The following is a 26,043-nucleotide window of genomic DNA, read 5'->3' as shown; positions in this document are numbered from 1 at the left end:
CATCAACACGTTCCAACACAACTCTGTCGATTTGGGCAACTTCCACTCGAATAGCTTCCTTCAGTTCTTGTAATGATCGAGGCTTAAGCTTGTATACACGTGATTTGAGGTGACCCCATAAGTAATAATCGCACATGGACAGGTCTGGGGACCTAGGAGGCCAATTAATATCGCCAAACCTGGAAATGATGCGACCAGGGAAGAGAGGGCGAAGAACGTTCATTGTTGCTCCGGCTGTGTGGGCCGTTGCCCCATCTTGTTGAAACCACACACTAGAGATGGGGATATGTTGCCGTCGTATCTCAGGAACAAAGAAGTTATTTATCATGGCGATATAACGTTGTGAGTTCACGGTAACAGTATTGCCATTATCGCCTTCGAAAAAGTACGGACCGATCACGCCATATTTGCCCATAGCGCACCACACCGTTACCTTAGGGCTGTGCAGCGGTCGTTCATGTAATTCTTTCGGATTTTCATAGGCCCAATAACGGCAGTTCTGCTGATTAACCATGCCATTGACATGGAAATGAGCTTCATCACTCATGAATAAAATAAGGTTGTCGTTTTGCTCAATAATTGCTTCCATCTCATGTGCGAACTTCAGTCGCGCTGCGTAATCCCCGCGCTCCAACTGTTGCACAATGGCCAATTTATAGGGGTGGAAATGCAGGTCTAAATGCAAAATACGCCTTACTGTACGATTACTGAGGGCAAGTTCTAAAGAATGTTTCCGAGCAGATCGACTCGGACTACGCAGCATGGCTTGCCTGACGCGTTCCACATTTTCAGGGGTACGTGCCGTTCGTGGAGCCCCCGGTGGTCGTTTGTTCATTAGTGTACCTCGTGTACGGAGTGCTTCAACCCAACGTAGGATAGTGTTACGAGCGGGAACAGCTTGATTTCTGTGAATATTGAAATGACGCCGAAACTCACGCTGAACGGCTGTGATACACTCATTATTCTTGACAAAACTGTCGTACGCAAAAACGCGATGTTCTATCGTCCACGGCTCCATAGCTTAAACTGAAACTAAAATAAAAACAATGCTTTCACCTCACAAACATAACCCCGCCTCCCGCACATCTCTACCTCCACCTGGTGGTGAGTTATAGCCACTTCAAATACATCCGTCCTTTATGACTCACCCGGTATATATAAATGTATGCATGAAGTAAACCACTATTAAAATTATTGCATTCATATAATGAAGTATACACTGTTCCAAAAAATTACAAAAAAAAAAAGAAAAGAAACTTTAAAAAAAACCCTATATTTGAGAATATGGTACGCCTTTAAAGAGTTTCATCCACAGTAACATTAGCAATGGGAACATTTCTAACAGCGGCTTATACTAATATTGTACCCTCCCCTTCCTTTTTTGTTCGGTTGTGGTAACAAGTGACAATATGGAATCCAGATATTCTAAGCTTACAGAGGTTTTTGGTGATATAAGTCTTGATACATCTACATCTGTTGAATTGAATGCATTAATGGAGTGGCTGGAAAAAGTCAGCAGTCAAGAGCTCCGCACTTGGTGGGATAGAAACACCCTTAACCCCTTAACGACCAGGGGTATTTTTGGTTTTGCATTTTCATTTTTCCCTCCCCTTCTTTCCAGACCCATAACTTTTTTATTTTTCCGTCTATATGGCCATGTGAGGGCTTATTTTTTGCGGGACGAGTTGTACTTTTAAATGACACCATTGGTTTTACCATGTCGTGTACTCGAAAACGGGAAAAAAATTCCAAGTGCGGTGAAATTGCCAAAAAAGTGCAATCCCACACTTGTTTTTTGTTTGGCTTTTTTGCTAGGTTCACTAGATGCTAAATCTGACATGCCATTATGATTCTCCAGGTCATTACGAGTTCATAGACACCAAAACATGTCTATGTCCTCTTTTATCTAAGTGGTGAAAAAAAATTCCAAAGTTTGTTAAAAAAAAAAAAAAAAAAAAAATTGCGCAGTTTTCCGAGACTCGTAGCATCTCCTCCATTTTTCATGACCTGGGGTCGGGTGAGGGCTTATTTTTTCCCTGCCGTGCTGATGTTTTTAATGATACCACTTTTGTGCAGATATGTTCTTTTGATCGCACGTTATTGCATTTTAATGCAATGTCTTGGCGACCAAAAAACGTAATTCTGGCGTTTTGAACTTTTTTCTCGCTACGCCGTTTAGCGATCGGGTTTATGCTTTTTTTTTTTATTGATCGGGAGATTCTGAACGCGGCGATATCTAATATGTGTATGTGGGATTTTTTTTTATTTTACTGTTTTATTTTGATTGGGGCGAAAGGGGGGTGATTTGAACTTTTAATTTTTTTTAATTTTTTTTTTACTTTTGGCATGCTTCAATAGCCTCCATAGGAGGCTAGAAGCATGCGCAACCCGATCGGCACTGCTACATATGGACGATGAGCAGATCACCCATATGTAGCAGATTTACTGCTGTGCTTTCAGGGCCGACCACCGGGTGGCGCTGAAAGCCATATGCCTGGAACAACCGTATAGGCCTCTGGTTGTCCAGGCAACATGACGCCGACCACCAATCACGTGATGGGGGTCGGCGATGACATAATTTCTGGCCCCGCGGCCGGAAATGCTATTTAAATGCCTGCTGTCTTCTTTGACAGCGGGATTTAACTAGTTAATAGTCACGGGCAGACGGCGATTCCGCTCGCGCCTATTGCAGGCACATGTCAGCTGTTCATAACAGCTGACGTCCCGGCTTTGATGCGGGCTCAGCGCCGGAGCCCTCATCAATGCAAGGGAGATGTCTGATGACGGACTGTGTCCGTCATTGGACATTAAGGGGTTAATACCTATGTGGAAAAACAAACGATCCCAAGAGGGCTCAGAATTAAAAAAAAAAAAAAAAAACCTACTGTTTTTCGGTTGGGTTCCTCACAGAATGGAGCAAGATTCTTTCAAAATGCTCCTTGGAGCTAATGAAGTTAATTATCAAAGAGGAAGAAGGCAAATTAAAAAGTTTAAAAGAAGAAATAGACCAGCTCACAGAGTCTGTCTCTAAATTTGCTTCTGATGTGAATTTTGATGGTCTGAATAATGCTCTTAAAAATAGCATTGCTAAACTGGAGCAGAATATCATGGCCTTAAAGAATAAGTTTGACAGTATGGACTATAAGTATGATCAAATTTACACATGGAAGAGGTCCACTAAATATCGTAGTCCTAAGTCTATTTTAAAAAGAGAAAAATATGGAAAAAATTTGTCAACCTCAAGAAATGTAAGTTACTCTGTCGCCTAATTGGGGGACACAGAACCTTGCGTGTTATGCTGCTGTCCACTAGGAGGCGACACTATGCATAATCTGAAAAAGATTAACTTTGGCTCCTCCTCTGCAGTATACACCCCTGGACGGCGTCAGCCTTCTCCAGTTTTTGCTTAGTGTCGCAAGGAGGCACACCTTTTTTCTTCCGTTTTTTTTTTTTCCTTTTTTTCACGGAAATACAGATGAAGAAAAGTGGGTCTCCAGCGAGACTCCCGGCATGGCTCCCTCCTCGGTCCCCTATTAGGGGTACCCGGTTGAGGTCGAGGTGGTTTTTCCCCATGTTGCTCCCTCCCCAGTCCCTCGTGTCCTGGTTCGAGGTCGAGACCCCCCCTCCTTCCCCAACCCCTTTAAGGGGTCTGGGTTGAGGTTGAGGTGAGGATGAAGACCCCCTGACGGTGACAGACGCACCCTCCCTAATCCCCCGCAGGGGGTATTAGGTTGAGACGCCTCAGGTAGGGTCGGAGATCAGGCAGCATTTCGCAGCTTCCAGGGACCCCAGGCTGGCTGAGGGATCCTGTTGGGGCCGGGGGAGGGTGCGGACTGGATGGCACAGCAGAGACAGGGTTTTTTCTGCATCCCTGTCTCTGCAACAGCAGCGGCTCCATAGCGCTTCAGGGGCACCCCATACAAAAACCGCTACCCCTGCTACCTCCACCGCTATCCAGTCGACCATTCTGGGGGGGTCTGGTACAAATCCGCCCCCCCCCCCCCCTGGACTACCGCGCCGCTCTGGAGCCCTCCTGGGCATCAGGCTTCTAATTTAGGCCGCGGCTTCGGCCTAGCTGAAGCCGCCGCCTTTTCCCCGCCCCCCGGATGACCAAAATGACACGCTGGAGTGTCATAGAAGGGGCGGATCGAGGCAGAAAGGGCGCGTTTTTACACAGCCCAGCGCGCCTTTCTCAGCTCTCCGCCCCCTCCTCCCTCTCCTCAGAGCCCCGGTGGCCATTTTTTCTGGATGAGATCCAGGAGAGGAGCATCACAGCGGTCTCCGGGGGGCACAGAACTTGGATCTGTCGGCGCTGGACCTAGGGGCACACCGGTGGGGTAAGCTCACAGCTGGGTTCTCATTACTCAGCTGTGAATCCATACTTCCTATAAGGCTTTCTGTGGGTTCCCTCTGCGTAGCCACCCCTGTACGATCCCTTATAGCCAGCCTCTGTGCACTATGCCGGGCTCAAGGAAGAGAACCAGGCAGGAATGTTTCTATGCATTCTGTACAGCCTGCAAAGCCACGCTCCCTAGTGGCAGCACGTATCCGCACTGCCGGGACTGCATCCAGAACTCTGGGTTAGAACCCCAGGGAGTCCCTACTGACGCTTCAGTGTCACAGGCCACGCCGGAATGGGCAACTCAGATGTCTCAGTCTATGTCACAGTCCATAGACAACCTAACTGCTACATTACTGCAAGCTCTGCAGAGTCGGGCCCCGGCTATGGACGGTACACAGCAAACGGACAGCTTGTCTCAGGAACATGCTGCTTCCGACTCTCACAGACGTAAGCGGACCCACAGGTCTCGATCACCTAAGTCGCACTATAGCACAAGGTCGTCCCCCTCTAGGGAGAGACAGCGTCATTCCAGGTCTCCTGGGCAGTCCCCTGCCACAGACAGACAGTGCAATTTACCACAGGGATCTCCCACCACAGAAGACCCCCGCCCCAGGTCGCCCTCCAGGGATCACCTTAGCGAGGCACAGGATTCGGAGGGCATCTGTGACTCCGACTCAGATAATGAAACGGTCAGGTCCGTGGTACCTTCTCCCCCTAGCAATACAGCGCTAGTTGAGGACATAATTTCTGCCATTCATCGGGTGCTAAAAATTCCAGAGTCGCCCCCGGAAGTCCCAGAACATAGGATTTGCTTCGAAAGTGTTCAAAAACCACCTAAGGTCTTCCCTAATCACGATGAGTTTGAGAAAATACTTACCAAACAGTTTGCGCAGCCTGACAAAAAATTCGCTAATCGCAAATATTTGGAAGCGAAGTACTCCCTTCCCACAGAAAGACACCAAACAATGGACAGATCCACCTGAAGTGGACCCTCCGGTTTCTAGGCTAGCAGCGCAGACTTTACTCTCTCTGCCGGATAGCTCAACCCTCAGGGACGCAGCAGACCGGCAAGTAGAACGCATGGCTCGTTCTATTTTCGAAGCGGCAGGCGCCTCTCTGGGCCCTGCATTTGCTTCAGTTTGGGCAGCCAAGGCCATCCTGGCTTGGGCCAAAAAACTACAGGAGGGTCTTCAGGCTTCAAATCCTGGACTCTCGGACCAAGCCGTCCAAGTGGCAGTGGTAGCAGACTACATGATTCATGCAGCCCTGGATTCCGCCAAAGGTGTAGCGGGAATAGCATCTAACGCCATCACGATCCGACGCATCCTCTGGCTGCGAGAATGGAAAGCGGATGCGGCCTCAAAGAAGTCCCTCACGCGACTTCCGTATATTACTGGAAGACTTTTCGGCGAAAAGTTGGACACCATGATAGCCAATGCCACTGGGGGTAAGAGTACCTATCTCCCTCAACTAAAACCGAAACGCACGTTTAAACGAAGAAACCAGACGCGATTCCGATCCTTTCGGAATTCCTCAGGCTGGTCCGTTTTGCGCCCAGTGCAAAACCGCAACCGTTCTCCACGCAGAGACAACCCACGGACGCAGCAGCGACTGGACAGGGCTTGGCAGTCGAAAGCAGGCCAAGCGAAACCCAAGGGAGGAAAACCTCAGAACTTCACTTCATCATGACTCGAGACCTCCGGAAGACACCCCACCAGTAGGCGGCCGACTTTTACTCTTTCAGCAAGTCTGGCTGCCTATTACAGAAGGCAGGTGGGTCAGGGAAATAGTGTCTTCCGGATACAAGATAGAGTTCACTTCCGTTCCACCGAACCGGTTCTTCCTTTCTGTTCCTCCAACACCACCAGAAAAGGCTCGTGTTTTCCACCAAGCGGTTTCCTCTCTCCTTCAATCAGGAGTTGTGGTGCCGGTTCCCGCGAACGAGAGATTCCGAGGATTCTACTCAAATTTGTTCGTAGTCCCCAAGAAAGGAGGCGGCGTCCGACCCATACTGGACCTAAAACAGCTCAACAATTACGTACGGGTCCGTCATTTCCGCATGGAGTCCCTCCGGTCCATCATTGCATCCATGGAGCAGGGAGAATACCTCGCCTCCATAGACATACAGGATGCGTATCTCCACATACCAATTGCTCCCGCCCACCAGAGGTTTCTCAGGTTCGCGGTCAACCAAAACCACTACCAGTTTGTCGCCCTTCCGTTCGGACTCGCCACGGCTCCAAGAACGTTCACCAAAGTCATGGCGGCCACCATGGACGTCCTGCACTCAAGAGGCATCCTAGTCGTCCCGTACCTGGACGACCTCCTCGTCAAGTCTCCCACTTTCAAAGACTGCGAGGTCAGTGTCTCAATCACTCTAGACACTCTGAGTCGCCTGGGATGGCTAGTCAACCTACAGAAATCGTCGACCATCCCAACTCGGACTCTAACATTCCTGGGAATGGTATTCGACACCGCCAGGGGCCTGGTGCTCCTTCCCAAGGACAAGACACTGGCCATCCGTCTGGGAGTTCGCACACTCCTTCGCAGTCCTCCTCGATCTCTCCGGTTTGCCATGAGAATCCTCGGCAGGATGGCAGCAGCAATAGAGGCAGTGCCATTTGCCCAGTTTCACCTCAGGGTCCTTCAACTAGCCATACTCAGATCTTGGGACAGGAACCCTCTCTCCCTCGACAGGGAGTTCAGGTTGACGTCATCAACCAGGAGATCCCTGCATTGGTAGCTCAAACCAAACTCGCTTACACGAGGGAAGCCATTCCTCTCAGGACAATGGAAGATCCTGACTACCGATGCAAGGCCTGACAGGCTGGGGGGTGGTGCACCTACATCACAGGGCACAGGGCAAGTGGTCACCCAGGGAAGTGACATTGCCTATCAATGTTCTGGAAATCAGGGCCATTCTCTTGGCACTGAGAGCATTTCATCACTTGCTTGCAGCCTCGCACATACGGATACAGTCGGACAATGCCACGGCTGTGGCATACGTGAACCACCAAGGCGGGACCCGCAGCCCCCAGGCGATGAGAGAAGTGGCTCATATCCTCCGCTGGGCGGAAGACACAAGGTCGGTACTTTCTGCGGTACACATTCCGGGTGTAGAAAACTGGGAAGCCGACTTCCTCAGCAGGCAAGGAATGGACTCGGGGGAGTGGTCTCTCCATCCCGAGATTTTTTACCAGATCTGTCAACGCTGGGGAACCCCGGATGTGGACCTAATGGCATCCCATCTCAATACCAAGGTCCCCAATTTCATGGCCAGGACACACGACCCGAGGTCGCTCGGAGCGGATGCCCTGGTCCAGGACTGGTCCCAGTTCCGACTCCTGTACATTTTTCCACCCCTCCCCCTAATCGCCAGGGTCGTGAGGAAGATCAAGCAAGAGGGAGTTCCGACCATCCTCATCGCGCCAGACTGGCCCAGACGTACTTGGTACGCCGACATCGTCCAACTTACGGCAGACGCCCCCTGGCGTCTACCCGACCGTCACGACCTTCTGTCTCAAGGTCCGTTCTTCCACCAGAATTCAGGGGCTCTCAATTTGACGGCATGGCCCTTGAAACCTGGATTCTAACCCAGGCAGGTTTTTCACCGGCAGTCATTGCAACTATGATCAGGGCAAGGAAGCCTGCCTCCGCCAAGCTCTATTATCGTACCTGGAGAGCTTTCTTTTCTTGGTGCGAATCTCATGGACAAGTCCCACTCCCTTATTCCCTCCCTAAGGTACTAGGTTTTCTTCAATCGGGCCTAGATGCCAAGCTATCCTTAAGTTCGCTTAAGAGTCAGGTGTCGGCGCTTTCAGTCCTTTTTCAAAAGCGCATTGCTATTAAACCGCAAGTAAGGACTTTCATCCAGGGAGTTTCCCGATTGGTTCCTCCCTACAAACGTCCGCTGGATACGTGGGACCTCAATCTGGTCCTGACAGCATTGCAAGCTCCACCCTTCGAACCTCTTAGAGGAGTTCCACTCTCCATTCTGTCTCAGAAAGTGGTTTTTCTAGTGGCGATCACCTCGTTACGCAGAGTGTCGGAATTGTCAGCACTTTCCTGCAGATGGCCTTTCCTAGCCTTTCACCAGGACAAGGTGGTTCTCCGCACGGTACCATCCTTCCTTCCGAAGGTTGTGTCCAACTTTCACCTTAATGAAGAGATTTCACTGCCTTCCCTTTGCCCGGTCCCGGTTCATAGAGTGGAGAAGGCTCTGCATACGCTTGACCTCGTCAGAGCATTGCGGATTTACGTGTTCAGGACTGCACCTTTCCGGAAATCTGATTCCCTCTTCATTCTTCCGGAAGGTAGTCGCAAGGGGTTGCCGGCTTCCAAGGCTACCCTTGCCAGGTGGATCAGGTCCACCATACATGAGGCCTACCGACTTAACAGTTCCCCTCTTCCGGCCGGTATCGCGGCACACTCTACATGGGCAGTAGGGGCCTCCTGGGCCATTCGGCATCAGGCTTCGGCACAACAAGTGTGCAAGGCGACCACTTGGACTAGCCTACACACGTTTACGAAACACTACAGTGTTCATACCCAGTCCTCAGCGGATGCGAGCCTGGGTAGACTGGTTCTGCAGGCGGCAGTACCCCAAGTCTAGGGGACTGTCAGCACAATATTCGTCCACTGCTTCCCACCCAGGGACTGCTTTGGGACGTCCCAAGGTTCTGTGTCCCCCAATTAGGCGACAGAGTAAAGGAGATTTTTGTGTACTCACCGTAAAATCTCTTTCTCTTAGCCTTTAATTGGGGGACACGGCTCCCACCCTGTTGCCCTTATGGGCCGTTGTTTCCTGTTGAGTTCTCATATTGTTCTTTGAGCTCGTACATAGTAGCCTTCTTACAGGCATGGTTATGTTATTTGGTTACGTTCCTCCTTATGCTTTGGCACAAAACTGGAGAAGGCTGATGCCGTCCAGGGGTGTATACTGCAGAGGAGGAGCCAAAGTTAATCTTTTTCAGATTATGCATAGTGTCGCCTCCTAGTGGACAGCAGCATAACACCCAAGGTTCTGCGTCCCCCAATTAAAGGCTAAGAGAGATTTTACGGTGAGTACACAAAAATCTCCTTTTTTCTTCCTCAGAATTTGATATAACAGACATATCGGATCAAGACCTTAATGTAGCCAAAACCTATTGGATCAAAAAACGCCAAAGGAGGAGTAGGGCAAAGAGAAAGCAGAGAAACCGCTATGCCGCAAAGATTTTCTACCCGTCAGAAGAAAAACCGGTTTTGAGTGTGAATACTCAGATGAACAGTGTGATTGTGTTAAGTCCCTTCATTTTGTCAAAGGAAGGATACTGCCTACTTGCTAAAGGACTCAATTTTGTCCCTAACCAAAGATTTAATTTATTCCAAACACTACTGGATGTTAATAAATTTGTTAGAGCATTAACAGTCGAGACTTTTTTTGAAGAATAAGAAACGGTGGACCATGATGATCCTTTAAGCTCACAAATTATAGCTGAGACAGAAGATGGCAGCACTGAGAATTTTTTTTTTTCCTTTGCTGAACAAAATGCCCTATTGTCTTTGGAAACACTTTTTAATGAAAATGAAAAAGAGGACTTGATTAGTGAGTCACAAGTAGACCAAGGAATTCCAAATCCAACTTCTTACCCAGTCAAGTCAAGAACTCCAGTATTGGACACTTTTCAAACATTAGTGGAAAAAGAATTAAGATTTATCCATCAGTACTATTGCTTCTCCTATGTCAGCACATAATTTATCTAAATCAGAGCATGAAGTTTTATCTAAATTAAAAAGTAATACAAATATTGTGATAAAAAATCAGATAAAGCGGGAACGGTTGTGGTAATGGATGCTTCTCTGTATAGCAATTTGGTTATGGACATTCTTAATGATGTTGATACTTATAGGAAAGTAGCAAATGACCCCACTAGTGTTTGTAAAAATGTATTGGAATCTTTAGTAATGGATAGAGAAAATTTACGGGTACCGTATTTTTCGGACTATAAGACGCACCCCAAATTTTGGGGTGGAAAATAGGGGGAAAAAAATGTCAAATGGGGTCCGTCTTACAGTCCGAATTCAGCTTATCAGTGAAGGGATCAGCACAGGTAGAAGAGTGGTCACAGGGGTCGTTCGGTGGTCCATGCTGGTGCGGTGGTGGTGCTCTGTGTTGCAGGGGTGCTCTGTGGGGTGGCTGTGTCCGTGGGGTGGCTGTGCTCTGGTCACAATATACTTACAAATCTTGTGGCGGTGGTCCCAATGCAGCCTCCCTGTGCTCTGTGGTGCAGTGGTGTCTGGGCTCTGTAGTGTGGCTGCAGTGGGGCTCTGTGCTGCGTGGGGGGCTCCGCCGGCATTTCGTTAAAGCCCCCCGCAGCTGCGTTGCTGCGACGCGGAGGCCTCCGGACAGATGTCTGCCAGGGGCCTCCGGAAAGAAGGCCGCTGCTCAGTTTCAGATCTCCACAAGGAGATCTCGTCCCGAGATCTCGTTGCCGAGATTTGAATTTGAGTATGCGCCGCTCCCGATGGCCATCTTTCTGAAGACCATCGTGTTGCAGCAACGGAGCTGTGGGGGGCTTTCAGGCTTTAACGAAATGCCAGCGGAGCCCCCCACGCAGCACAGAGCCCCGCTTTAGCCACACTACAGAGCCCCGACACCACTGCACCACAGAGCACAGGGAGGCTGCATTGGGACCACCGCCACGGGATCGCCGCAACAAGATTTGTAAGTATATTGTCACCAGAACAAATTTTTTCCCCCTCCATTACGTCCAATCATATCGAGTATAGGATCACTTAACGAAAATTTAAGTATTTGGATTGCCAGACATCTACAACCCCTAGTTTCCCACACACCTGGCTATTTAAAGAATAGTACTTCAGTGTTAAATCAACTAAAAACTTTTGAATGGTCAGAGTCTAATTGTTTTGTGTCTTGTGACATAATGAATTTATACCCGTGTATTCCTCATGAACACGCTATAATAGCAATTACATACCATCTAAATAAATATAGTTCCTACAGTGATTCACTGCAGGAATTTATTATCAGAGGCACAGCATATCTTTTAAAGTATAATTTGTTTAATTCTGAATTCTATTTTCAAGTAACTGGAGCCCCGATGGGATGCGATTCTCACCATCCCTTGCAAGCTTGTTTGTTGCTTGGTGGGAGAAGTTTTTTATTCTGAATCAAATGTTTTTGCAGGCTGCATTGAGTGGTACGACTGCTATGTGGATGATCTCCTACTCATATGGAGGGGTGATGAGGCGACCATACCCCTCTTCGTGCAATATTTTAATAAAAACTCCATCAATTTGCAGTTCACCTTTTCGTTTTCAAACAATAAAATGGATTTTTTGGATCTCACCCTTTTAGGTGATTGTGTTAGCAAGTGCATACATAGCACTATTTTCCATAAACCACTTAGTGGTAACACTTTATGAAGAGCTGATAGTTGCCACCCTGTTCACACCCCCAAAGCGATCCCATATGGGGAATTTAGAAGAGCAAGGAGATCTTGCCCTGATGAAAAGTTTTTTTTCATAGGAGTGTACTACTATCAGAAATAGACTTCATGTTAGGGGTTATAGGAAAAATAACATTGACAGTTCGCTTGAAAAAGCCATGAGTGTCACAAGAGAAAAAACTTTGAGACAAAAAAGCCACGTGCTAAATCCACAAATAACACAGTAACATTTAGTACTTCCTTTAGCCTCAAGTTTAACAAGATAAAAAACATTATCAAAAATCGTATTCCTTTTTTATATCAGGATAACATACTAAATCAGATTCTTGCAGGGGGTTTCAGGTGTGTTTCCAAAAGAGGAAAATCCTTGGGAGATGTTCTGACACAAAGTGACTTCCAACAAGACTCTTATTGCAGTAATACAACATGGTTATCCACTAAGGGTTTTTTTCAAATGCGCAAACACTATATGTAAGGTTAGCTTCAGACTAGCATTTTGGCCCGCAGCGCACGGCCGCAGCTAAGCCCCGCTCCCTCCGGTCATCTCCTCCTATTGTCGCACATCGCTGCATGCGATTTGCACACCCTATCTTTAGCATAGGGTGCACAGACCATGCGCTGGCCGTGCGCTAGTAGGATTTTGAATGCGCTGCGCCCTTTTGACGGTGCGCCGAACGCATCATGTTGCATTTTGGTGCGCTCGGAGCACTGTAAAAAGGACGTAGCGCACTCAAAATCCTACTAGTGCATGGTCTGCGCACCCTATGCTAAAGATAGGGTGTGCAGATCGCATACAGCGATGTGCGACACTAGGAGATGACCGGAGGGGGCGCGGCAGGGGGCGGGGCTTAGCGGCGGCCGTGCGCTGCGGGCCAAAACGCTAGTCTGAAGCTAGCCTAACGTGTAAATATGCATTCAAAATGCATATGATTAATGAAAGGTTTTCCATTCAGTCTTTCATTAATTGCAACACGCAACAAGTTATTTATTGCATTCATTGTGAATTTTGTGATCTGAATTACATTGGTTGCACAAAAAGAAAACTAAAGAGAATATCGGAACATATTCAGAATATTAATAACAAAAGTGCATCCTATTCAGGAGCTACCAAACATTTTGTTGAAACGCATGATGGAAATCTTGATAGTTTTTTTTGGTATTGAAAAAGTTTTTCATCCTAAAAGAGGAGGAAATATACAAAAAAAAATTGCTCCTTCGGGATGCTTTTTGGATTATTCAATTAGATACAAAGCAACCAAAGGGATTAAATTATCGCAGAGACACCATGTATATTTATTAAGCATAAAAGGTGTATGAAGAGAAGGAAGGAAAAAATTAAAAAAGGGAAAACTTTTGAATTTTTTTTTTATTTTGGAACAGCGTATACCTCATTATATGAATGCAATAATTTTAAGTGGTTTACTTCATGCATACAATATATATATATATATATATATATATATATATATATATATATATATATATATACACTGTCTGTTAATAAAAATGTGCTATGGTATATGATATTGCATGAATATATAAACGATGTTTGTTTTTTTATGTGAAATGTATTCATGTTGAATTAGTTTCTGCACTGCGAGCTCTGTTGCCTGCATTCTGTTAGGTGTAGCTGCTAATTAACTGTGATGTCATAGAAACGCACACCTGTATAAATTACTTCTCTAGTTTGTTATTTTGATACAATCTATGACTAAAGCCCCCGTTACACACTGCGATATCGCTAGCAATATCGCTGTAAAGTCACCGATTTTGTGACGTTATAGCGATATTGCTAGCGATATCGCTGCATGTGATACTTACCTCCGACCGGCTCCCCCGCTGTCCGTCGCTGATCGCGCGAGAAGCTCCTGGACCATTCCTCGTCGGCCACGTCCTGCGGCGCTTCCTGCTGTGACGACGAGCGACGCGTGGAGCCGGGCGGAAGGACGTCAGGATCGCCTCGTCTGACAGGTAAGTAGCGACCCCCGTCCCCAGCGATGTCGCTGGTGAGATCTGCCTGTGTGGCAGCTCAATAGCGACCACTTAGCGATGCACCGGCAATCCTGACCGCGTCATATCGCTGGTCGGGATCGCTGGTGCATCGCTAGGTGTAACGGTACCCTACTGGCTGATAGCCAGAAACACGTAAGAATGTGACTCTGTTTTTACCCACTTGTGGATATATCTACACGTTTTTATGTTGGTGTGAAAGAAAGAAGAATTGTTTTTTATTATTCAGCTGTGTGATCCGACAACTTTTTTTTTTTTTTTTTCCTCTTATAGTGTCACGATCCACTTTTGGATTTGGGGCAGCTCTGGTTCCACTCAGTTTAAAACTTTTTCCTTTTGAACCATCGGGTGTTAATGTCAGTTTTTCCCCCACTGGCAATCTGGTGTAACTGCAGTGCTGCTGGGTCAGCAGATGCAGGTGGTGACCACTCCCACCAACCTTTAAAAGGTCACCTGAAGCATCAGCTGGCTGTTGGCGATACAGTTCCTTTATGGAGACCAGCCAAGCAGGTGCAGCTTTCTGGTATCAGCCACGTCTGGCGTTTGGAGTCCAATTGCTTTTATCTGTGGTGTGGAGCTTAGCTGCAGTGTACATAAGCTCAGTCTGGTGTTTTGTCACCTTGTGTCTTTGGAATCTGTCACTTCCCCCTGTGTTTATTATCTGCAGAGGTGAGGCTGGAGCTCCTTGCCGGCCAGTGCACTAGTCAGGGCAGAGATAAGGTACTGTCACACTTAGCGATGCACCAGCGATACCGACCAGCGATATGACGCGGTCAGGATCGCTGGTGCATCGCTAAGTGGTCGCTAGTGAGCTGCCACACAGGCAGATCTCACCAGCGACATCGCAGCGGTCGGGGGGGTCACTACTTACCTGTCAGACGAGGCAATCTTGACGTCCTCCCGCCCGCGTCCACGCGTCGCTCGTCTCCACAGCAGAAAGCCCCAGCAGGAAGCTGATGACGAGAAACGGTCCAGGACGTTCTTGCGCAATCAGCGATAACCAGCGGGGGAGCGGTCGGAGGTAAGTATCAGACACAGCGATATCGCTATAATGTCACAAAAACCAGTGACTTTATAGCGATATTGCTAGCGATATCGCTTAGTGTGACAGGCCCTTTAGGTGACAGAGACGAAGTATCCTGGCAGGGGGGTTGGACCCACATAGGTCGTTAGGTGAATGCTGGGACAGGCTCAGGTGGTGACCATCACTCATTCCCTATCGTTAGGGCCTTCCTCTCACCTTCACCATCCTGTTGTATGAAAGTTGTGCCGTGACAGCACCAGCAGAATAGAAGAAAACACTACTAAAACCTGGTTACTATTACATTGGAAATAATGTTGCACATTTACGGTAAGGCCACATAGCATATATTTTAATTTATGAACATGATTCACTTGGGTTATAGATGGCGCCAGTAGAGAATATAATTCATTTTAGAAGGGTATTATCCAAACTAAAGTCCACATTTACCATTTTTTGTAGTGCTCTGAAGTTTTGGAAATGTAAAATGCAGCAAAGTTTTGTCTAAATGGAACGTTTGTCTGAGATTACAACATGGCATAGAAGTCCGACTTTTTATTAATTCATTCTTTCCTGTGAGAGATACTTTCCTACACCCATTAGGTTTTTTTTTTGTGGAGCCTTTTTGTGTTATCATCTGAATCTTTTGCTAATTTCTTTAAATGGTTGTCCACTTTTCGGTCAACCCCATTCTTAAATACCATATCCCCCATTATATGACACCAAGACAGCGGGCATCAGCCAGTGTCCCGAAAGTCGCACTGTGTATAGCTGCACAACGGGAGTTCCGATTGGACACCCGAGTGGTGGAGGGGAGGGCAGCGATGACACAGCAGACATGTGCACCAATGGGGAGATTTAAATTGCCATTTTGGAAGTGGGCTTATATTGCAAAAATAGTCTGGAGTATCCCGTCTTTATCACAATACAGTGTTCACGAAGTCTGGATTATTCCATCATATTGATTGTAGTAGTATTATACTTTATTATGCATTTATCGCAGTATTATGGATTTTTTTTTACTTGGTTAGAGAAAAGATGGCCTTTCTAGTGTATCTATTTATTATTGCAGAAATTGTTTTATGTGAATAAATGATGAGGATTTTTGTTGTTGGGTACTAGAAGAAAAATAATAAAACCTAAAATATGAATAAATTATACATGTAAATAGAAATAAGAAAAGGAAATGAAAAATGCAAAATAAGAATCCAAATGTATTAAAAAATATGATGATAAAAGAGCAAAATTGTATTACACGTAGAATCAAAAGAGAACCCTTAAACTGTAGATTCAGCGGAGGCAAGTAGTCACAATTAGATTCATTATCAGAACCCAGCACTATATTCAGTAAGACTGAATAAGCATAATTAATTTCTTTGTTAGAACATGGCACTATAATCAGCAGCGATCACCGATCCGGTCTATAATTCGGAGATTCAGCCCGTTCATCATGCTATTCTCATATTCTGTAACATAATGATACAAGACAACATTAATCCAAAATGTCTCGCTAAAAGCACTATGAATAACATAAACCCAGACCCTCACAGCAATGTCAAGAATCAAGGAAGGAATAGAGCAAAGTGAACAAGGTCGTTAAGGCCTTTTGGCTTGACGGTGTCCGGAGTAGTGTTCCATTTGATTTCCTTTTGCCCTAGTACCGTAATTTTTTCATATTCCCACCTCTGGATCCCAGGTGAATCTTATCTGTGCCTCTAAAACGTAAGGGGCACCAATTACAATTTTGATGTTCCCCGAAGTGTTCCAGGATATTTTTTAATTTTTCTCTTTTATCCGGTTCATCTGCTTTTTCTGCATTTTTAATGTTTTTAAGGTTTTTTTATGGGGTTTATTTTATGTATTTTTTGTTTTGTTGTGTCTGATGTAATAATAAAGATTGAGATTACCATGTATATTAAATTGATTTGGTACATATTGTTTGTAGTGCTTGATTGTTGCTGGGGAGTGATGTTGGAACCACACACAAGATAAAAATACCAGCTACTCGCCTCCCGCATCGGCGCTGTCCCAGTGTTGTCGGCTCCTGGTTTCCTGACGCTTGTATAATATGCCATGTGAGCACTACAGTTCATCAGTGGTCTCTAATGGATTGCTTAGCTCACACATCCATAGGACAAAGCGTGGCCGTCCAAAGGAAGTTTGGGAACTATAGCCCACTAGTGACCACTGATTGGCTGCAGCGCTGACATGGCATAATAATGTCACATGAGCCCCAGTCACTGGTGCTGACATAGCTGGAAGTATATGTTCTTTTTATTTTACATTGGGGAATATAGAATTTAAGAAGGAATTGTCTGAGTGGTGATCAGCCCTTTTAAAGGGAATCAAGACACATGTTTTTTACTTCCTCATTTGAGAGCAGCGTAATGCCAGATACCAGCAATATATCACTTACTGAGCTGTTTTTTTGTAGTTTTGATAAAATTACTGTTTTTTTTCTGTTGCATATCTACCGGTTCTCTGAATGCTGAGCTCTGTGTCACACCAAGATTGGCAGCTCTCTATGTATACTGTGCATAGGTAGAAAGCTGCCAATTGTCACGCCGTGCTCACCTGGGGGCGGGACCTCGGTCCCGACGTCATCTCTTCCGGAGCCGCGGTCACTTTGGGGGTCCCGCCGGGTGCGCACGCGCACCTCTCGTACCTAGGTCCCTGTCTCCTCCATGTTATGTCTGCGCTTGCGTGCTTTTCTCAGTTCGGTCTCCAGGTCAGTCCTCTCTATGGTACTGGAGGGCTTGACCCGGAAGCTCTCGTGATCATGTGCTATATCAGGCTACCTCTTCCTAGGGGAGGTGCCTGATTATTGTTGTGCTTCTTGTCTTGGTCTGCCATGTCCCTGGCTGTGCTCTGTATTCGGGTCCTCTGCCTTGCCCTCTGTTGTGCCTCTTGGCACATGCTCTGAACCTGCAATCTGCCTTGTACTTGGTTGTGCCTCCTGGCACACGCTCTGACCCTGTACTCTGTCTCCTACTCAGTTGTGCCTCCTGGCATACACTCTGATCCTGTGCTCCGTCTTACATTCAGCTGTGCCTCCTGGCACATACTCTGATCCTGTGCTCTGCCTTATACTCAGTTGTGCCTCCTGGCACACACTCGGACCCTGTGCCTTGTCTCTACTCAGTTGTGCCTCCTGGCACACGCTCTGATCCTGTACTGTCTTATGCTCAGTTGTGCCCTCTGGCACACACCCTGCTCCTGTACTGTTACACCTCCTGGCACACCTGCTGCCTGACTCAGTGCTCTGACGTGTTCCTTGCACGCATCCTGCTTCACTCACACCCGGACGTACGAAGTCTCTGTATACCACGTGTTCCCGTGCCCACGCTTTACACGTTCCTGCAGTCACACTCACCCACTCGTGTCTCCTGTGAGGCGGCCGCCTGGTGCCAGCAGTCGTGGTACCTCACCCCCTGGGGCTTGCACCTGACACTCCCTTCACTAGGTCAGCTCGCCCTGGGAGGGTTGGTGCCACGACCCAGAGGGTCCACTCCAGGAGTCGTCACTCCAATCAGTGATGAGGTGGGATTATACAGCGCTCCAGGGTATGGAGGACAAAATGGCAGCAGGTTTACTAGTCCTCTTGTGAGTGTCCTTCTGGTTGAAACTGTAATTTTATCAAAATTACAGCAGGCAGCTCAGTAAGTAACCTCACTAGAATTGGGGTCTCTGTTTCTACATTATGCTGCTCTCAGAATAGGTGGCAAAAACTTTGTGACCTATTTCCAATAAGTAAATGAATGGTTGCTTCGTATGTTAGTGATAAATTTACTTACTATTTTGGTTCCTTTAGGGAGATGAGGGAATACCTCTCTGGCTTCCAGGATCAGTGTGATGCCATACTGAACGATGTGAATGTTGCTCTGCAGCATCTGGAATCTCTTCAGAAACAGTACCTATTTGTATCCACAAAAACGGGGACATTACATGAAGCCTGTGAGCAACTTCTGAAGGAACAGGTATGTGTCCTGAGCTAAAGGAAAGCATTGATGCCGCCGTGTATGTTATACTCTGAATCACTGTGGCCTTTTCATTAAAGCATAGTTGTAAACTCTGGTCACCTTGTGACTAAAATGACTACTCCAGAAGTTAAGTCCAAGGCGGCTTCTCCGCTTAGCCAGACAGACAGTCCTCTCCTTCTGTATGTGTAGGGAAAGATCTGTCAGTCTAGGGGAGCTGGGCTGGAGAATGTGACTGGGACTTGATTCTTGCACTGGTCGTTCTAGTTGCGTTGTCTCCGACTGGTGTTTTTTAAAGTAAATTTTTCACTGAAATGCAAAAGTGTTTGGAGTGAAATACACACAATAGCTGCCAGTTCCCCATTCATGCCGCCCACAGGTCCCTTTTAGCAGATCTTTATATCAGTGACAGCTGACTCTTTTATGAATATGTATGATCCTATGGGGATGCACCATATCGGTCATTAATATCAGATCATTACTGATGCTAATTAATACAGACTAAACTGCAATAAATGTGTCATATATAATCAAATATGTGGTTGTTATTCGTTTGTTTCAGATCTGTAACTCTTCCCCTGTCCTGCAGTTGTGGTGTTTTTGCAGGAATTAACGTGCCATCGGTTGCATATCATTGTCATATATCAGCATTTCAGGAAGGTGTTTTATTATTAACATCCACTCCTGTTATAGCTAAATTAACAGTTTTGACTTGATAAACCTGTGGTGGAATTGCCCTGGGGAAATATTGCTATAGAATGACTAAGGCTATGTGCCCACGTTGCAGAAATGCTACGGAATTGTCCGCTGCATTTCCGCAACTCCCCGCCTCGGGTAAAACGCATGCGGAATTCGCATGCATTCTCCTGCAAAACACAAGCGTTTTGCAAGTGTTTATAGCTTGCACAATGCTAGCGCTTTTCAAGCGATTTGAAGCATCGTTTGGAAAAGTGATTGGTTGGTCACACTTGTCAAGCATAGTGCTTGACAAGTGTGACCAACTTTTTACTATTGATGCTGCCTATGCACCATCAATAGTAAAAGAATGTTAAAAATAATAAAAAAAAAATTAGGGATATACTTACCCTCTCTCGGCCCCTGGAGTCTTCCCGGCTGTCAATGGTGCTGGCGGCAACTACCGTTCCCAGGGATGCATTGCGCAAATGACCTCTGATGACATAGCGGTCTTGCGAGACCGCTACGTCATCAGAGGTCATTCGCGCAATGCGTCCCTGGGAACGGAAGTTGCTGCCATTGCCAATGAGGGCCGGGAGTACTCCAGGGGGGCCGACAGAGGGTAAGTATATCCCTATTTTTTATTTTAATTCTATTTTTTACAGGAATCTGGTACCCAGGGCATGGAGGAGAGTCTCCTCTACTCCAGACCCTGGGTACCATCCGCACTTGAAGCGCTCACTTTACGCATGGTGGGCATAGCCACATGCGTAAAGTGAACGTTACAATGCAATCCTGTGGCGGCGGAATCGCCCGATTCCGCAGTATTAATGGACATGCTGCGGATTTTACCGCTATGCGATTCCGCAGCTGAAAAATCCACAGCATTGGCACAACAACTGCGGAATCCCATAAGATTGCATGGGAATGCGTTTTTTAAGAGTTTCCGCTGCGGCAAAAGCGCGGCGGAAACTCTTAAACCTAACGTGGGCACACAGCCTTATTGTTAAGGGTATTTCTTCCAGTTTCGTATAGCATTTTATAACTTTGAAACCTATCGGTACATATGTATCCAAATGGTGTGAGAGTGAGTAAGGCTAGTTTCACACTAGCGTTTATTCGACGCAGCGCACTGCGTTGCTAAGCCCCGCCCCCTGCCGGCTCCCTGCCCGCCCCATCCGGTCATCGCCGCCTACTATCGCACATGGACGCTTGCGATCTGCGCACCCTATCTTTAGCATAGGGTGCGCTGGCCGTGCACTAGTAGGATTTTGGCGTGCGCTGCGCACTTATGAAGGTGCGCCCGTGTGCGCCGAAATGCAACATGCTGCGTTTGGCGCGCACGGGCGCACCTTCAAAAGTGCGCAGCGCACGCCAAAATCCTACTAGCGCACGGCCAGCGCACGATCTGCGCACCCTATGCTAAAGATGGGGTGCGCAGATGGCAAGTGTCCATGTGTGATAGTAGGCGGCGATGACCGGATGGGGCGGGCAGGGGGCGGGGCTTAGCGGCGCCGTGCGCTGCGTCAAATAAACGCTAGTGTGAAACTAGCCTAAGATGCCTTTGGCAAATGATCAGGCTGCTGAAGCTTTTTTAATGGTGTATTCTGATTAGTTGCCATTGTCAACGACTTCACTTTTCCTTTGCACCATTCTTAAAGCCTCTTCCCTATTATATTCGCGCAAAGCCATTATTAATTGTTCCTGATGCAGCATCCGGTTGCATTAAGCATTGTAGGTTTATCTGCCACAGCGTTCAATGATAATTTGAGAACTGTTTCAAGTCTATGTACATAAAATAGTAAGTTTCAGGTTTTAAGCCCATTAATCTCTGAAAATCTTTCCATATGCAGACTTTTCTTCTGTTCATCCAAGCTCTTGTTAGTTACAAATTACATTGTACCTATCCAATGTACAAATGACTTCATTGTGATCCTTGGTTCATTGTTGTTTCTTTCTCTACAGTCTGAACTCGTCAACCTCGCCGAGAGCATTCAACAGAAACTTTCATACTTTAATGAACTAGAAAATATTAGCACAGTAAGTATTATTTCTAGCCTCTAGATAAGACCAGATACAACCTACGGTATTTCATTAATAGTATGTCAGAATATGTATTTATTTGCTGTATCGATAATTTGCTGTTGTAAGTAGGAGACTGAAGCAAGATTCTTCCTAAAATGTGAATAAATGGGACCGATTTAGGGACTCTGTATATCATATCACTTAATGCTGGTTCAGTACACTGCATTACTTCAGTAGTATACTGTCCTGCCATTAATCTGTTCTTATAATCATTACCGTATTTTTCGGACCATAAGACGCACTATTTTTCCACAAAAATTTGGGGGAAAAATGGGGGTGCGTTTTATGGTCCAGATGCACTTACCAGGAGACACCATCCGAGGCTGATGGGCGGCGATTTGGCAGATGATTGGTGGTGCGGGGGCTCCGCCGGCATTGGTGGAAATCCTGGAGCCCCCGCACATCCATCCCGGGCTGGTGCGGCACTTTTGCTGGTGATCGGCGGTGCATGGGGTTCCGCCTGCATTTTGTGAAAGGAGCCCCCGCACTTCCATTGTTGTAATGCTGAATTGAAAATGGCCGCGCATAGTGAGATCTCGGGAGACGAGATCTCGTCCCGGGAGACGAGATCTCGTCTCCTGAGATCTCAGTCTGCGCTTGTGCCGCCTCAGTCGGCCATTTTCTGAAGCTCAATTCAGCATTACACAGATTTCAGCGATGCCTCTCATCAAGCTCAGTGGTTTTTTGTTTGCTTGCAATGACTCTTCTAGCACCAGGAGCTGCTCATTGCTGGGACACCGTAGTGGTGCATGCTAGTCTGACACGCCCTCCTGTGACAGGCACCTCACTGTCTATGGGACTTTATATATACTAAGCCTGGTGTGGGCGGGGCTAGCTTCCTCACCTCTGCTTAAAATTTAAAAGCTCTGATTGTGTCAGCATTGCTGCACTCGGTAATCTAAGTAATACATCATTGGATTCTGCTTCTCTTTGCCTACATCAGGCTGCTCTCAGATGAGGTAGCGAAACTTGCTAACAGATTCCCTTTAAAGGGAATCTGTCACACATATTAAGTGATATCATGTAAAGATATCACCCAATTTTGCGTCCCATAAGGATTCTATTAGGATTTTTTTATTCCCCCCGACCCCGCACCTTTGAGGCATAAATACCTTTTTTATCTTATGGGGATGTATGCAAATCGCTGCGGTCCGGTCCGATGGGCATGGCTTGCTGCATGTAATTTTCATCTGTGAATATCACAGATAACGTTGGTTTCCGCGCTTGTGCATTGTAAAGGCCTGCGCAGTATGCTTTGCCCAACTGTGGGCGAAGCATATAATCGCTACTGCGCATGCGCCGGTGTTTTCCAGCGCGGTCTATGCCCCGGAAGTGTGAAGTGTGTCCTGCATGTGCAGACTTCCGGGGCATAGACCGCACTGGAAAATCCTAATACAATCCTTATGGGATGCACAATTGGGTGATATCTTTACATGATATCACTAAATATGGGTGACAGATTCCCTTTAATTGCAGGAGATGTGTGGACTCATTTTCCAACTGTATCCCTGTGGTTTAGCCCAGACATTAGGCATAATTGATAGCAGGGGGGATTTCACTCTTTTCCCCATAGACAGCCGACATGCTCCAAATTCATTAATAGGGATGTGTCTCTTAATAAATTTGGCGCATCTTCAATAACTGGCACATGAAAGACCAGTCTGGATACATTCCTCCCTCGGTGGTAACTGCTTGTTTCTGATCTTTCCTCTTTTTAGAAGTTGAACTCCCCAACGCTATCTGTGAACAGTGAGGGCTTTATTCCCATGCTCTCCAAACTCGACGACTGTATATCCTATATCTCCTCACATGTAAGTTGAAGTCTGGACATTGTCATTTTTTTATATGCATTACCCTATGATTTACAGAACAGCATGTCTGGTGGGGGTGAATTTTGGATCCTCACTACAGCCATTCTGGAAGTTTCTGATTAGTATTGTACAGTTGTTTTGGTGTTGCCAATAGAAATCCTGCTAAGACCGTAGCACGCAGGTACTAGTGCATATTATACTCTCCCACTCTTGCTATCAGTGTGACAAGAGTGGAAGAAGAGGGTTCCATTGACAATCCATCACAATGGTCAACACTTTGAAGACATTTTATAAGTGGTCATAAACTTGTAAATAACTCATGAAAGAATAAAGTTACGTTAAAACAAAGCACACCATTTTTTTTCTTGTGAAATTCTCAATAAGTTTGGTGTGTCATATGACCCTCTTCCGATTGGTAAAAATAAAGTTGGATCCAAAATGGCCGACTTCAAAATGGCCACCATGGTCAACACCCATCTTGAAAAGTTTCCCCCCTCCCATATACTAATGTGCCACAAACAGGAAGTTGATATCATCAACCATTCCCATTTTATTTAGGTGTATCCATATACATGGCCCACCCTGTACGCATAGTACTGCGCCTCAATCATTTGTAACAGGATGTTACATGAGCTAATCCAAATAATAGACAGTACATGCACTAAAAAACAAGTTAGAGTAAGATAATGCACTTACTGGAGATTAAATGTAGTTGATCCCTGCCGCCCCAACGCACGCTTCGTGGCAACTTCTTCAGGAGATGTGGGTTGGGGTAGGAGTGATCATATTTTATAGAGAACATCAACCTGTCAGTCAGTGTAGAGTTCACATGACCGCTGCTAATGCGGAAAAGCTGTGTAGCTTACGGGAGACGTGCCCTTCATTCGGCGCCTTTGGATTAGCTCATGTAGCACCCTGTTACAAATGACTGAGGCACAGTACTATGTGTAGTATTACAAGGTTTTGATCCCTGCACCATTGCCAGACAGCCGCTGTTTTAAAATGAAATTGTGTATATTTATTTAAGTGTGTAATACAGATAGTGTTTTAACCCATTCTATTGGTACAATGTTATAAAGAGTTTGCCTAGGTTATGATCTAGTGTGGGTATTTTGTGAATTAATTCACCATCAATGGTAGCAGTTGTCACAAAGCCCAGTACGTGTCATCAGAGGCAAATGAAGCACAATACATGTAATTGATAAAATCTCAATAGCCAGAGCCCTACGACAAGCTCGCCTGTTGGGTTTGAAGTCTTATGAAATATCACGATTTTGTCCTCCGTCAGTGCATAATACACCACCCGGCATCTGGACCATGTCTTTTGAAGCATTGAGCAGTGCTTGAGTTTAGTATTATAGTCTATAAAATAGTATCTTAGATTTACGTTTAAAGGAATAACCGGATGTAGCATGCATCTGTCTCAGGGACTGGGCCTTGGTGAGCGTGCTCCTGCTCAGTGGACAGGTGGTCAGAGTTCCCACACAAATGAATGTTGCTTTTGACCACTGAGAGGCATTCATCAGGACTCCCTTCTCAGGATACAAGCAGGTCCCGTTGGTGAGATCCGCGTCTAACATACATTTACAGAAGATCCTGTGGATAAGATGTAATGTAGGAGACGGGAATACCCTTTTAAAACTAGTAAGATATCGTTATTCATCCTATTCCGCACTGTGTGTGCACTTATTAGGAAATTTGTATATTATTATATCATTTTATTATTGAGCAACCTCAGTTCTGTTGGATAATCCAAAGGTTAACCCTTCTTGACCATGCATGTCATCCTTTTTTACTTTTCAGTTAATATAGCCATATGAGGAATTGTTTTTTGCGGGACGAGTTGTACTTTTTAATGACATCATTGTTTTTACCATGTAGTGTACTAGAAAACGGTAAAAAAAAAGTGTTGTGAAATTGCAATTTTGCTTTTAAAATTTAATTAACATTTATTTATGTTCACTAAATGCTAAAGCTGACCTTTCAATATGGTTCCTCAGGTCAGTCCAAGTACGCAGTTTCTTTTTTATGTAAGTGGTGTAATCAAATTACAAAGAAAAACAGGAAAGATGTATATCTTTGTACCGTGTTAGGGTACCGTTACACCTAGCGATGCACCAGCGATCCCGACTAGCGATATGACGCGGTCAGGATCGCTGGTACATTGCTAGGTGGTCGCTAGTGAGCTGCCACACAGGCAGATCTCACCAGCGACATCGCTGGGGATGGGGATCACTACTTACCTGTCAGACGCGGCGATCCTGCGTCCTCCCGCCCGGCTCCACGCGTCGCTCGCCAGCGCCGCAGGAAATGGCCGACGAGGAATGGTCCAGGAGCTTCTCGCGCGATCAGCGATAACCAGCGGGGGAGCCGGTCGGAGGTAAGTATCACATGCAGCGATATCGCTAGCAATATCGCTGCTACGTCACAAAATCGGTGACTTTACAGCGATACTGCTAGCGATATCGCAGTGTGTAATGGGGGCTTTAGCCAGTAGATAGAAGAATATTCAGAATTAAGAGTCATCAGTGGTTGATACCTTTTAATGGCTAACTGAAAAGATGGTAACACATTGCAAGCTTTCCAGACTACTCAGGTCTCTTCATCAGGCATAGACTAATACAAAATCTGAAGTCACATATTTATGCACAATACAGCACAGAAAAAATGC

General features: G+C 46.2%; 1 protein-coding gene across 2 annotated transcripts in view; it reads left to right on the top strand.

Annotated features, from left to right (window-relative positions):
* COG3 (component of oligomeric golgi complex 3) overlaps nt 1-26,043 on the top strand; it is a 136,500-nt gene that overhangs the window by 11,105 nt on the left and 99,352 nt on the right. For both annotated transcript variants that reach the window (XM_073580279.1, XM_073580278.1), the window contains exons 4-6: nt 18,636-18,801; nt 21,442-21,516; nt 23,280-23,372. In XM_073580279.1, coding sequence (XP_073436380.1) covers nt 18,636-18,801; nt 21,442-21,516; nt 23,280-23,372 — 334 coding nt within the window. The remainder of the gene's footprint in view (nt 1-18,635; nt 18,802-21,441; nt 21,517-23,279; nt 23,373-26,043) is intronic.

This window comes from Dendrobates tinctorius, unplaced genomic scaffold, assembly GCF_039654945.1.
Source record: "Dendrobates tinctorius isolate UK_male_01 unplaced genomic scaffold, ASM3965494v1 ptg000064l, whole genome shotgun sequence".
NCBI lineage: Eukaryota > Metazoa > Chordata > Amphibia > Anura > Dendrobatidae > Dendrobates > Dendrobates tinctorius.
Note: the sequence above shows the minus strand (reverse complement) of the source record. Positions and strands in the feature narration are given on the sequence as shown.